At 41.4% G+C, this 12,689-nt stretch overlaps 1 protein-coding gene across 1 annotated transcript in view; it reads right to left on the minus strand.

Moving 5' to 3' along the window:
* Positions 1-1,905: 1,905 nt before the first annotated feature.
* Positions 1,906-12,689, minus strand: part of TTYH2 (tweety family member 2) — a 274,070-nt gene continuing 263,286 nt past the window's right edge. Inside the window, exon 14 of the mRNA XM_069199802.1 lies at positions 1,906-5,695. Within this exon, the coding sequence (XP_069055903.1) occupies positions 5,615-5,695 (81 nt within the window). The 3' untranslated portion in view covers positions 1,906-5,614. The remainder of the gene's footprint in view (positions 5,696-12,689) is intronic.

Below are 12,689 nucleotides of genomic sequence, written 5' to 3' on the forward strand. Positions count from 1 at the left end.
AATAATCGAATAAAGCGTTTCTGACTGTCTAACTGACACCAATAATGCATGTGTGAAGCTAACGCGGCAAGAACTGGCTTCAGGCTCTGGAATGCCCCTTCACCTGTGGGTGCAAGTAATGCCCACATAACAGACATTGAATGGGTTAGTGCCACACTAACGCGCTGACAGAGGAATGTAGAATGCTTTCAAGGACATGAGGGCGAGGCCATTATTATAGAAAATAAATGTGGATTGTGGCTATTGTCTCATTATCTATCTATGTGCAAGGGGACACCCCCTAACCGGTCAGCCAGCAGCCAAACCCACACATATATTTTATTTCTTTAGAACAGGGGTTCCCAACCTTTTGACTTCTGGGGACCCCCACTTTATCATTACTGGAATCCGGGGACCCCCACTGGATCATTATTGGAATCAGGGACCGCCGCAATGAGTTATTACTGGAAGCAGGGGATCTAATCTGTTAATAATATTTAATTTTCTAAGCAGTAGCGGACCCCCTGAGGAGGCTTCACGGACTCCCAGGGGTCCCCGGACCACAGTATGGGAACCACTGCTTTAGAATGTTTTTTTTTTTTTTTAATATAAGAAAAATAATACAAACATGCCCATATGGAATAAGTGGTTATGGCAATTTATCCACAATTATAAAGGTGAGTACTGAACAAGCCTATCTGCTGGACATCACGTTTAATTAATTCAATGCCATGGCACAATTTCTTACTGCACATCTTTAATTATGAAACCAGGAAGCATTGTCCATCATTGTCTCAAAGTAATAGTAATAGTTTTCCTTTTACTCCGTAAACAGAGATTGTTTCAGACTGCCCTCTCTGTTGCTTCTTTCTGGACCAGTCACAATCCAGGCCCTGCACACCTGACGCCTCATTGTACCAATGGAACATTAGCAAGAAGAAGTGCTACATCCAGTAGGGTGTTCAGGGTGCTGTTGTGCGCCAGTCCTTTCATAAAAACGACTATCTCTGACCTCAAAACCGGGTGGTAAGCACTATGGTGGTCTCACTTTGCATCACACCCAATCTCTGCGCTCCTCCAGATTATTCTCCCCAGTCATGCTGGACCTGGAAATCTTAAGCTTCCTGTTGAGCTGGGTATTTGGGTAGTTCTAGAGGCAGCCAAGAATTCTCAGCTGGTTCCTTAACCTTGAAGCCAGAACTGGCTCTGCTCAGATAGGATTGTCGGGGGTAGAGGGATGCGTCCTTGTGTACTGAGCACTTTTGTAGGTCAGTGTTACCTCCACCCGTGCTATTACAGCCATCAGGAGAAGTGGACCTTCCCCATAAGCAGCACCTGTGGATGTTGTGTGCTCTGAGCTTTATAGCATCATTGTAGATTTGACATGAAAGTGAGTAAATGGTAGCATTTGTATAGCATTCACCACTGAGACACGATGGCCTGTTGAGCAGGGAGTTGCCTCTTAAGTAGAGGTGGGCAAGCCACTGAAAGCTCGGGGCAGTCTCAAGCAAAATGCCTAACTCAGGCAGGCCCTCAAGTGCAGAGCTTGCTTGGGGCTTCTGCCTGCCACCCACACTCTAATCTCATACACCAGGAGTTAGAGTTAAAGACCAACCGTTGATGCGATGTAAAACAAGGAAACCTGGGCTCAGTTCCAGGTTTCAACTTGACCAAACTGTAGATCGTAGACAACTATATTACTGCACAGAGCATTTTTTTCTTTATTATCCTGTATGGGATCACTGTGAAATACGCAAGGTCAGCATGTCAGCTATGAAAAAAAACATGTTTGATTTATTGGTCTATAATGTTGCTCTATGTATAATGAAAATCTATGCCATATGTAGAGTACACATGACAACTACCTTGCCTTTTAGTTCACTAATGGCATTGTCTTAAGGGTGGATAGGAAGAAATGTTTTTAAGTTCATGTTTAAAAAATATCACTTTTAATAAATGCCCATCAACATAGTGATTTATTTGGGTGCACTATTGTGAACACTTCCACATGTTAAAGTAAATCACTTTTTTTAATTTTGAAGAGATTATCATACATTTTACATGTTTGTTGCACAATTTACATGCCAAATATTTTTACGGCTTGGCTTGTACACAAGCTCCTAGAGTCAAGTCACACCGCTGGTGGGCTCTGACTCGGCTCCACCTCTACTTGTAAGACTAGCAAGGCTGAGTCAGTTATTTACCTAGAAGTGATGCCTAACATGAGGTGGACTCTGGATAATTTTACCCGTCTTCCAGAAGCTCAATGTTGTGACGTTTTTCAGTTCGCAATGGCGAAGGAGCGTTGCCCCTCCCCTGGCTCAGCCACGAGCTGAAGGATAAAACAATATTTCTTTATCGATTCATCTTTCAGCTGCTTGCTCAGCCAACAGCATGTGAAGGGAGGGGCAGGCTGGGCCACGGGAGGTAGGAGGAGAGAGTGCACCTAAGTGCACATGGGTGTTTGGCCGGTTGTCTTAGGCCGGAAAACACACATATGCACTTAGGTTTCTCTAATCCGGCTGTGTTAGACAACCGGATTAGAGAAACTGCACAGACCCCAGGGCAGTGTCTGAGCGGAAGTTCAAGTCGCTCAGACCAATCCTGACGCTGCTTTCATGCTAGGGTTAGCATGAAAGCAGAGCCAGAATTGCAGGGGAGCCTGTGCTGGTGTCCCAGTGAATGCTGGGACATAAGAAGAAGAGGAGCGAGGCAGTAGGAGTCTGCGACAACGGGAAGAGGTAAAGTTTTTTTAATTATTTTTTTATTACCCCTCCCTCCCCTACCAACCCCTCACCTTGAGATTCCTGGAGGCCACCACTGACCTACAGGACAGTCAGCTCTGACCACAGACTGATCAGCCTCTTTTATTAATGTTCCCAATATGTCATCATTGCTCTGACTGCAGTCGCAACTCACCACCCCCCCCCCCTTGTACCGAAGAATGTCCCATTCAGCAAGAATTCAAGTGCCAGTGTAATTTACTTTTTTGGGAAATGAATTTTCTGATTCAACTGTCTTCTCTTACCCCATGAAGAGTGCTCAGGCAATGCCAATAATAGCATCTGCCTAATTTCTTGCACAGTTTATTCCAGTATGAGGATAGTGTCTAATTTGGTGGCTCAGGGACTCCCCAGTTTCAGTGACTGTGCACAGTGTCCTCATTTCAGATTCATTATGCTCGAGGTTCATATTTTCGATTGTGTTTGACGTGTTGGTAAACAGGAACATTTTGGGACAGCCAGGTGCCCCTGAGGGGCTGGTCTCAAAATGTGTGAATTGGACCAAATTCTGCTGACCATTTAGCGGCCACGGTCTTTTGATTTACCCATGAGACAGACCACCTCTGTTTGCTGGTACATTTGCTGCTCTAGTAACTGATGTTAATCAGGACATCTAGCTAATGAAAAACATGCTCTGCCTCTAATAAATCTGCTTGTGTCGTCCCCTTACAAGTTGAGCCCTAAACAAGCTGACTGGGTTATACTGAAAGAACCACCTGTGATGGCGAGTTAGCGCCAGAACAAGCCACAGAGGCATAGATCAGTGTTTACCTTTGGTGGAGGGAAAGGTACAAACTTGTCAGTCAGAATTGGGCATTAAATCTTGCTTCTTTTGACGCCGATTCAAAGGCTGAAAGGTGTGTGTTGAAACCTACAAATAGTATTTCAGTAAATGTTTCCTAATTCAAGGGTGAAGATAGCATCTGTTGTGATCCTGAAGGGTGGCATGCAAAGTTATTAAGCAGTTACCTACTATTTGCTTTAAAATAGGTGTGATCATCATTTCACTTTACTTTCTAGCAAGAGAAACCAGGCCAGTGGCCCCATTTCCTGACTTTGTAGGAATACCTTTTTTCATGTTATTTATGTTACAATTCTCAAAAACAACAGCTAAAATAAAAGTCAATGTGCCTGCTATGTCGCAACTAGCAAAGTTATTAAGCAGTTACCTACTATTTGCTTTAAAATAGGAGTGATCATCATTTCATTTTACTTTCTAGCAAGAGAAACCAGGCCAGTGGCCCCAATTCCTGACTTTGTAGGAATACCTTTTTTCATGTTATTTATGTTACAATTCTCAAAAACAACAGCTAAAATAAAAGTCAATGTGCCTGCTATGTCGCAACTTGAGGTTTCTGGGAATTTTATGCCAGAATGGAAGCTCTGGTGAAGGACTCGGAGGAATGTTATTTAGATCGAAAATAATAAAAACCTAAGGCCGGGTCTAAAGCCTTTCGACCTTGGAAAAGGACAGAAAAAAGTCCTAAAGGTGCGTGAAATATTTCACACCTTTGAGGAGCACTCACAAAGTTATTATGTTGACATTATATTTGAGGAGTTCAGTAAGAGTGCACTATTCTGAGTGGCCTAATCCAAGTGAAACATACATTTTATGCACTCCCCAGAACCACTTTAAAGGGTAAATATGAAGTCGATGTAAACATTTGGGGATATTCTGCAGCTCTGCAGAGGCACCAGAGACTACAAAAAAAATGGAGAAGGCGCAGTGGGCCTGAGTAAACCAACTGCCAAAGATCCAGGCAGGAGAGGCCAAGCAGACACCCCAGACCTCTTCACTCGCAACCAAGGACCAACAGCAAAGATCGGGCATCCATTTGTTTAATACAAACTCATAATCCGCTGCAGGTGCTTAGAGGAATGGAGTCAGATTTTGACCGTAGTTGATAATGCTGGACCGTACATTGTTGACTGTTCAGCACGGAGAGAAAACGTCTATTCCAGAAAGGCCTCTTGCATTCATTGGGATAGTGTTTTAGGTACAATTGTTTTTTATTTTTCCTTTATGAAGAATACAGTATATCACAGGGCCCTGTCACAATGTTTGTCCTGTTCATTCCTTGCAAACTTGGCAACAGACAGTACCTTCTCTGCTCCCAAAACCAGTTTTTGGAATGTAGGAAATGATATATTGCATCCTAAAATGTGTGGCGGATAACAGCCAAAGGATAAAGAAAGTCGCAAGTGGAAGACATAAGTTAATACACAGCACCACGTCTTCCATGGCATGGGCGCAGTCTCAAAAGAGCAGGTACCAGTGTACCACGTGTTCTTAACCTATTGTCGCAAAAACGGCAAACAATTTGCTGACATCTGGGTTGCAACAATAGGACCTCAGTATTTTGACAAAAAAAAAAAAAAAAACAACACACACACACAATGATGAAGGCCGCTATTGTGTAAGCTGTGTCGCAGACATCTGCACAGGATATTGTCTGGACCCTCGCTGGTACAGCAACAAATTTGTGTCAGGTGCTTTTTGGAACTTGCATGTTTGTGGCACAGAACGTGCCCAGGTTATGTCCTGGAGTCCATAAAGGGCAAAGTCTGGAACCTGCTCAACAATAGCAAGGGATTCACGCAGTGTGTCTGGAACTCATGCCAAATTTAGACTGTAAGCTGCACAGGGTGCTTTATGGAACCTGCACAAAGCGTGGCTACTAGTGCACAGAGAGTAGTATATGGATCATGCCCAGGGATGTTTTCCAGAATCCACAAAGAGAATGGTGCAAAATACTCCTGGGTCATAGTGTGGATCCCACGGAAGGCATTTTCTCGAACCTGTGCAGGATGCAGTCGATATCCTGCAACAACCTGGAACCTGTTCGGGACCTCTAGGTGGTAACATCAGTCCCATAATGTCGCATCTGTTCATCCGCAACAGAAAGGTAGTTGGCCCTCATGCTGGGTGTATACTAGAAGGAGAAAGAAATTGAAAGGTTATAGACATTCAGCAGCTGTCTGGGTGCTCCTCATTGACCAGAAAAGCCTTAGAGTACATAACACCTGCACCCAGATCCCAAATCCTTCACATACATACACGCCCTCAAGTAACCAGTATGAGGCTGCATCATGTCCTAAACTTCCATAAGCTGCTAATGTACCACCCTGATGTGTGTCTGCTTTTATGGAGGGAGAAAATTGTAGTGCGCCAGAGAATAGCAGTGTGCCCTTCAAAAGAGTTTCAATCTGAACAATTGTATATTATCCCTCTATAAATATGTTTGTGTGTATAGCATTGTGCTCAGAAAGTGGAGGTTTGAGGGATGACCTAGCAACGAAAATAATTTACTTGATATTTTCCTCAATGACAGCGTTTTTTCTGAGGCAGAAGTAAGCACTTCTTTGAAAATTAGTACAGTCTTCAGAATTAATCTACACAGACCTTTGGCAGATAGAATGTAATCAAAGCGTCTGCTAACTAGTGCGTAATATTTAACCACCACCTTAAAAAGAAGATACAGTTCTGTTGTCAAATCAAATCAGAGCGAGAAAGGGTGCTTACTAACATAAAGTTCTTATTTTAATCGTTTTTTCAAGCCCATCTTTCAGCCTGAGGATCTACGGTGGCCGTGCAAAGATATCAACTGGTTGTTTTTTCAGACAAACACTATCTAAACTGTATTTGACTAACAGGGCAAATGTGGAGCTGTGTTGGCAAAGTGTACTAGCGTCGAGAACCTCTTGAAGAAAAAGCCAAGCTAATAACTTCTTCAAAATGATGACATTATTTAAGTGCATGTTTAACTGGACATAAGTAAAGATTCTTCAAGCAACAGTTAAGAAGAAAAATAACAGGTGCATCTGAAAGAAATAGAGTCTGCTTTGCAAGTGCCTCCAACTCCTTGGTTAACGGTGGCAGTGTACATTCTTCTGTGAGCTGTGGGCCAGTTTGTGAATTCTTCATATACCATCTAATTGGTGTAATGTCCATCTGGTGCTTGTAGATGAATTAAAAGCTGTCCATGAGTTACATACCATGCCACTATTATGTCGTCATTTTAGTGGAACAACATTTCCAATGTAATCAGCTGTTTCTTTAACTCTGCCAAACTTAGAAGGATTAAACACACAAAAACATTAAAAAACATTATATTATAGATGGTTCTCAAGCCTCAGGTTGTTGGCAGTAGTGCTTTTTTAATGAGTTGCAGCCCGCAGAACTATTAAGGCTACAACTCTTAAGATTATAGGTGTGTAGAATTTAAAGGAGTCATTAGGTCTTCCAAATATGACTGTTTGCCTTCGGGTGGCAAAAAAGATCTCAGTGAACCCGGAGTGTCGCTTTCAGAATTTCTCTGTCCAAGTGCCATTCAAATGACCGCTACCTAAGAATATGGACTCGTCTTTTTAGTGCCCTGCAACTGCCCTTCCTATCCAGACCTCTCTTTGACTTAGGAGTCCCTTGTGTCCAGGACACATTATCCAGGGATAAGTCACCCATCAAGACCCAAATTTCTGTGCATATTCCATTAGGTGTGACTAATCAAACAAAAGGTTTAAAGTATAATCTTATAAGGTACTAAGGTCCTGAAGAAGATGTTGATGCCTGTCACTATCAGTACGCCAAAAAATGTTGAACCCACACAGGCTGAGTAATTTGTCCCAAATGTTTTGACTTTGTTACACCATTCAAAACTAGGTTATTAAAGTCACTATTTGTATTTCAACATCATAATCTTCACCACACACGTTTTCCCTTTGTACATCATTACTTTCTTGAGCATAATGTTTAAATATATAATCAGATCTGGGAGAAAGTATATTGGTGGTGCACCAGTGCTCACAGTAACACTTAAAGAAATTTTTTAGGAGCAAGCACAATAGGAGTTCTTATTATTTTCGTGTGAGCCCAATGACAATTATGGCAGGATAGACTTAATTTACTCTCTATCTCTTGTCACACACCTTTTTTTGCTATAAACTCTAGTGCAAAGTCCTCTCATTTCCCTCCTCATTGACTATGCCATACCCAAACCTTAAAATTGTTCCTAGCTGATATTACATATTTAAAAATGTGGTAACTTTATTAAATACGCTTACCAGTGCCTTTCTCTTACACTGAATATTTATTATTTGTATACCCTGTACTATCAAATTAATGCTTAATTTTACACAAGCCTACCTGCCTGAAATGTGCTCCCATAGGCCCTAGTAAGACTGCTGAAATCAGATGGTTGGATTCACTGAGTAATGATGCAACTAGAGGTGTGGGCTTGCCGTAAAATTGCAAAAGCACCATATCCCACCTGTAAAGGTCCCACATAGCACCATCCTACAATGACGGCAAAGCTGTTCTCATGCCACGTGCCACACTAATGGTGGAGTGCACAATATAAATGCATACAATACAAATATCTTTAAATGCAGATGCTAATCTTTTTATTGCACGCTTAATGGTGCCATTCATTAAGAAACTATAGTTAACAAATCAACCAACAAGCATTTATCCTACTTCAATTTCACACTAGATTTCTTTGGTCATTTTAATATCCACCAGCACTGGATAGGATTTTTTTCTGCTTCATACTTAGCTGAAGGAGTAATGTTGCTTGTGCACAAGATAGGTTACAAATTAATCATTTACCAGCCTCTCGGAGACAATAACTTTTGAAGTAATGTAGATATTATGTATTTATGTACGAACAAGCATGCTTGTCTCACTGCGTGTACCACGTATGTATAAATACACCTTTATAAATAATGTTCCCTTTAAAAAGTGTTGCTCATTTTATTGACCTCAGGATGACGAGAGGCTGAGTCAGTGTTACCCGGCATCTATCTGTGACTAACTTTATTGATCCAGGACTTGGTGCCCTTAGCAGCGAAGCATTTACAAGTGATACAACAATAAAATGCTTCACCTCCTCACACATGGGCGGGGGGGTCATTTAATTGTACTGAGATAATATCTGATGACTTGGGAGTCCCAAAACTGCTGAAATTGTTCAGTTAAAAATAAACACTGGGGAAGTGTACATGACCTTATTCTAAAATTTGTTAGGAGCATCTTGGAGTATTTGCATGTCTGATTTACGACTTCCTGAAGGTTAGTATATCTGTATGTGAGTGTATGTAGTTCTGCGTCCTTAAACGTGTACATGTCTGTATACGGTGTCCCTGTCAGTGAATGCTGCAGACGTTAAGCAGTGAAATGCTAGGGGGGTGGTGTGCGTGTTTGCTCACACGGGGAGATTTTCAAACTTTATGTTGTGTGCCTCTCTGCTTCCACTTCAACATTAACTTGTCATGACTGTGCTATGTGTTTGCACCATGCATACGGGGCAGGGAATCCCTGGAAGAGAGCTAGCTTGCAGCTCATACACCTTGACTATAAAGACAGCCATTCATTTAACTGCTACTAATCCAGTCTCTGGACACCCCATGACAGTCCTGCACAAATACAGCTACAACCACATGACGAAAGGAAAGAACAGCAGGGGAGTTAAATGAAAATGATATGTGTTCGACAGCAACTTGAGAGTACATTCACAATTAGGCAAGACTGTCTTCTAATCCAGTAAGTATCATTTTTAGGTTGAAGCCTACCAGACAGCAGAGCTGTCTGGTGGAAAAGATGTATTGAGGACATGCTGAAAGATTCCCTAGAAATACATTTTCTGCATTGCTTACTATTGGTTTTGTGTTTTGTAGGTCACATTTGCTAACTTTCTTTGTTTTAGGATGTCCAGCATCTCTTTGTTTCTCTCGTGGATCATAGCCTGTTCACCACATCTTTGACTGACTCATTGTATTCTTCCACAAGTGCTTCTTTTCTGAGAACTCTTTATTTTTGGAAAGGCACTCCACAACGGTACATGTTTTCAGCTGGCTCTCTCGTACGTTAGTTAAGGAAACAGAAAATTTGCTGTATTTCTTGAAAAAGGTTTCTTGCCTCCTATCTTTCTGCTTGACTGATTCTACTTATCTCTGCTACTACCCGTTCATCAATCTTACATGTCTCTAAGGAACAGTGTTCTGTCTACAAGCTTGTTTATTTTGGTCAGTGCTCTTTACTAACAGTATAACAAGCAATCTTCTTCCTCAATTTCATGCCCATGCCATAGGCGGTGGAAGTAGGGGGTGCTGAAGCACCACCAAGTAACCATACTGGAGTTCAGAAGTTAATGACCAATAAACATGCCTTTAAATTTTGCTTTTGTCTTGTTATGTTTGCTGTGTATTCAAAGACAGAGGTCAAATGTTAGTTTCTGTCTTCGGAGGGAGGTTGCTGTTTACTTTTATTTCTCTGACTGCAAAGTGAGATGATTTATGTGACAATCTTGCTGGGTATTGGGGGTGTTAAAGGGAAAGGGTATTATTTTTTTCTAATTCAAAATGTAAATGCCAGTAAATGAACTGTACAAAATCTTTTAAAATGTGTCAGACTTGTGAAAGCACAAATTAAGCACCTTTTTTTTCAATTCTTGAGTGTGGCATGAACAAATATTTTAATATGATGAAACAAATCAATACACTACGTGACGTTGATTTCCACACATTATTTGTATGTTGTATAGTTTTTTCAGCTAAAGTGTATGCCTGTGCAAAGGTAACGGTAATGTCAATTGAAAATGTGTTGTCTTCAAAGGCGGTGCACCACCACATCATGCATACTCCACCCTACAACACCCTCCGTCACTCCAGTCTACACCCCTCCACTCTTCAGTACTCTACACCAAGCCACTTCAGTCCACTCTACGCCACTCTCTCCCACTGCACAACACTATATTCCAACCTGCTCCACTCTACTCCATTTTACATCACTTAACTTCACTTTGCACCCATCCACTTCACAATATTACTTCATTCTAAGCACTCCACTTCATGACACTTTACACCACTCTACAACAGCCATCTCAATGCCACTCCACTCTGCAACGCTCTATGACACACACTACCACTCCACACCAATCCAAACTATGACACTCTACTCCACACCACTGCTGCACTCCACAACAACACCACTCTATACCACTCCATGACACTCTACTCCACACCACTTCATGACACTCTGCCCCATTCCAGTCTACAATACTCTATCACTTCACGCTGTGCCACGCTACTCCACGACACTGTACTCCACTCTATGACACTCCACTCTATACCCATCCATGACACTCTAAGCCACTCCACTTACGGCCCTGTACTCCACTCTACACCACTCCACTGTCTTCTCTGTCATTAACTTTTAGCCTTGCTGAACAACAGCTACGCTGACGTAGGCATGGCTAAATTACATTGAGATAGCCAATAGCTCTCACATAGGCAAAACTTACAGGTTTTGCCACTGCCTGTTCTAGAAATTGGCATCTGTGCCATATTTTGCCCCAAATCCTAATACAACCAGAAACAGTTCTGTGGGAGACGACAGTGCACCTTGAAGTGCATTGGCAAAGGGGGTAAAGGTGATTTAAGAGGACACTGTTGGGCAGTGGTAATGCAAGTGCACAGAATATGCTTCAGGAGCTGCTGGAAAAGTAATATTTCAGCAACAAAGACAGACGGGCCATAAGCTGATACCAAGAGACTTATCAGCTGGCCACTGCTTCAAAATCAGCAATGTAGTGACACAATACTGAGTCTTTCTCAGACCATCCATCTCAACTGAGAGAGCCAGTCAGTCTCTAAATCTCTCTCTGAAATGAAAAGATTGGTAAAGATGATGTTCAGGCCATCCTTTAAAGCATTGCAGCCATTTATCTATTGGACTATGTAGGTGGCAGGATAAACACTATGTAATTTATAACAGGGAACAAAAAAAAGTCAAGAAAGAGTGAAATAATTTATGTTATTTGAAATGCCCCCCTGCAGTTGTGTGCTTCAAAGCCCTGAAAATCAACTTTAACAAACATCGTTTTGGAAGACCGACTGAGAAAAATAATTTTAAGAAGCAGGAGAATGCTCATTTTCAGGCTTGGTTTAACAAGGAGTAGTTAAACAGATCAAGTGAAATAAAATAACATACAAATTATATCTTTGTTGGGCAGAATTACTAAACAAAGAAACCAATGTAATACAATCATTTTCTTGACCATGTTCAGGTATGCAGAAAATCCTGTTTTATGTGGGATGAGTGGAAGGAGGAAGCTATACTTTGGAGTAGAAAGATTTAAGAATTAAACCATATTTAAGGGAGGATATCCAAATTCTCTATGCACCTCAACTCTATAATACTCTACGCCACTCTATCCCATTCCACTCTACAACACTATACTCCAACCTACTCCACTCCATTTTACACCACTCTACGCCCATCCACTTTGACACTACTCCATTCTACGGCACTTCAATCCATTTCAGCTAATTATATTAATACACAAGCAGACAATATACTTGATATATTTTTTAGGGCCTATATTTGTTCTTGAGCTTTTTTATGTAGGGGATATGCAAACGAAAAAATGGTTCTATGGGATTATCCTTAAATAACGTTTTTAATTTTCTCTGAAATCTGTATTTAAATATTATGACCCAAGTAGAAACATTTGACAGACAGGGTTCGACAAGAAAATGAATTTTCATGTAGCAACAAAAATGAAAATGGCCGAGTAACATGAGGGTGCATTATGAGAGTGGGGCATGATGAACTAATGTACAACAGAACAAAACAAACAAAACTTACTTATATTATGGAACTTAGCTCCGAAAAAGTCAGATGCAAAATAAAACAAAAGTTAAAAGGTAAACTGCACTTATCACAAAAGTCAAATCCATATGGCTGAAAAAACAGATTTTCTTTTTTGTTAGCTTTCAAGTTTCGTTAAATCTCAATTAAAACCTCGGTTTTCACTATAGCCTTAGAACCCGCCGTAGCGGGCTCTACCGGCTATTAAAGGCCCGCTCCCCGCGTTAAATGCCCGAGCCGAAGGCGAGGGCATTTAACAAGGGAGAGGGACTTTAATAGCC

The sequence above is a fragment of the Pleurodeles waltl genome, chromosome 7 (assembly GCF_031143425.1).
Source record: "Pleurodeles waltl isolate 20211129_DDA chromosome 7, aPleWal1.hap1.20221129, whole genome shotgun sequence".
Taxonomy (NCBI): domain Eukaryota; kingdom Metazoa; phylum Chordata; class Amphibia; order Caudata; family Salamandridae; genus Pleurodeles; species Pleurodeles waltl.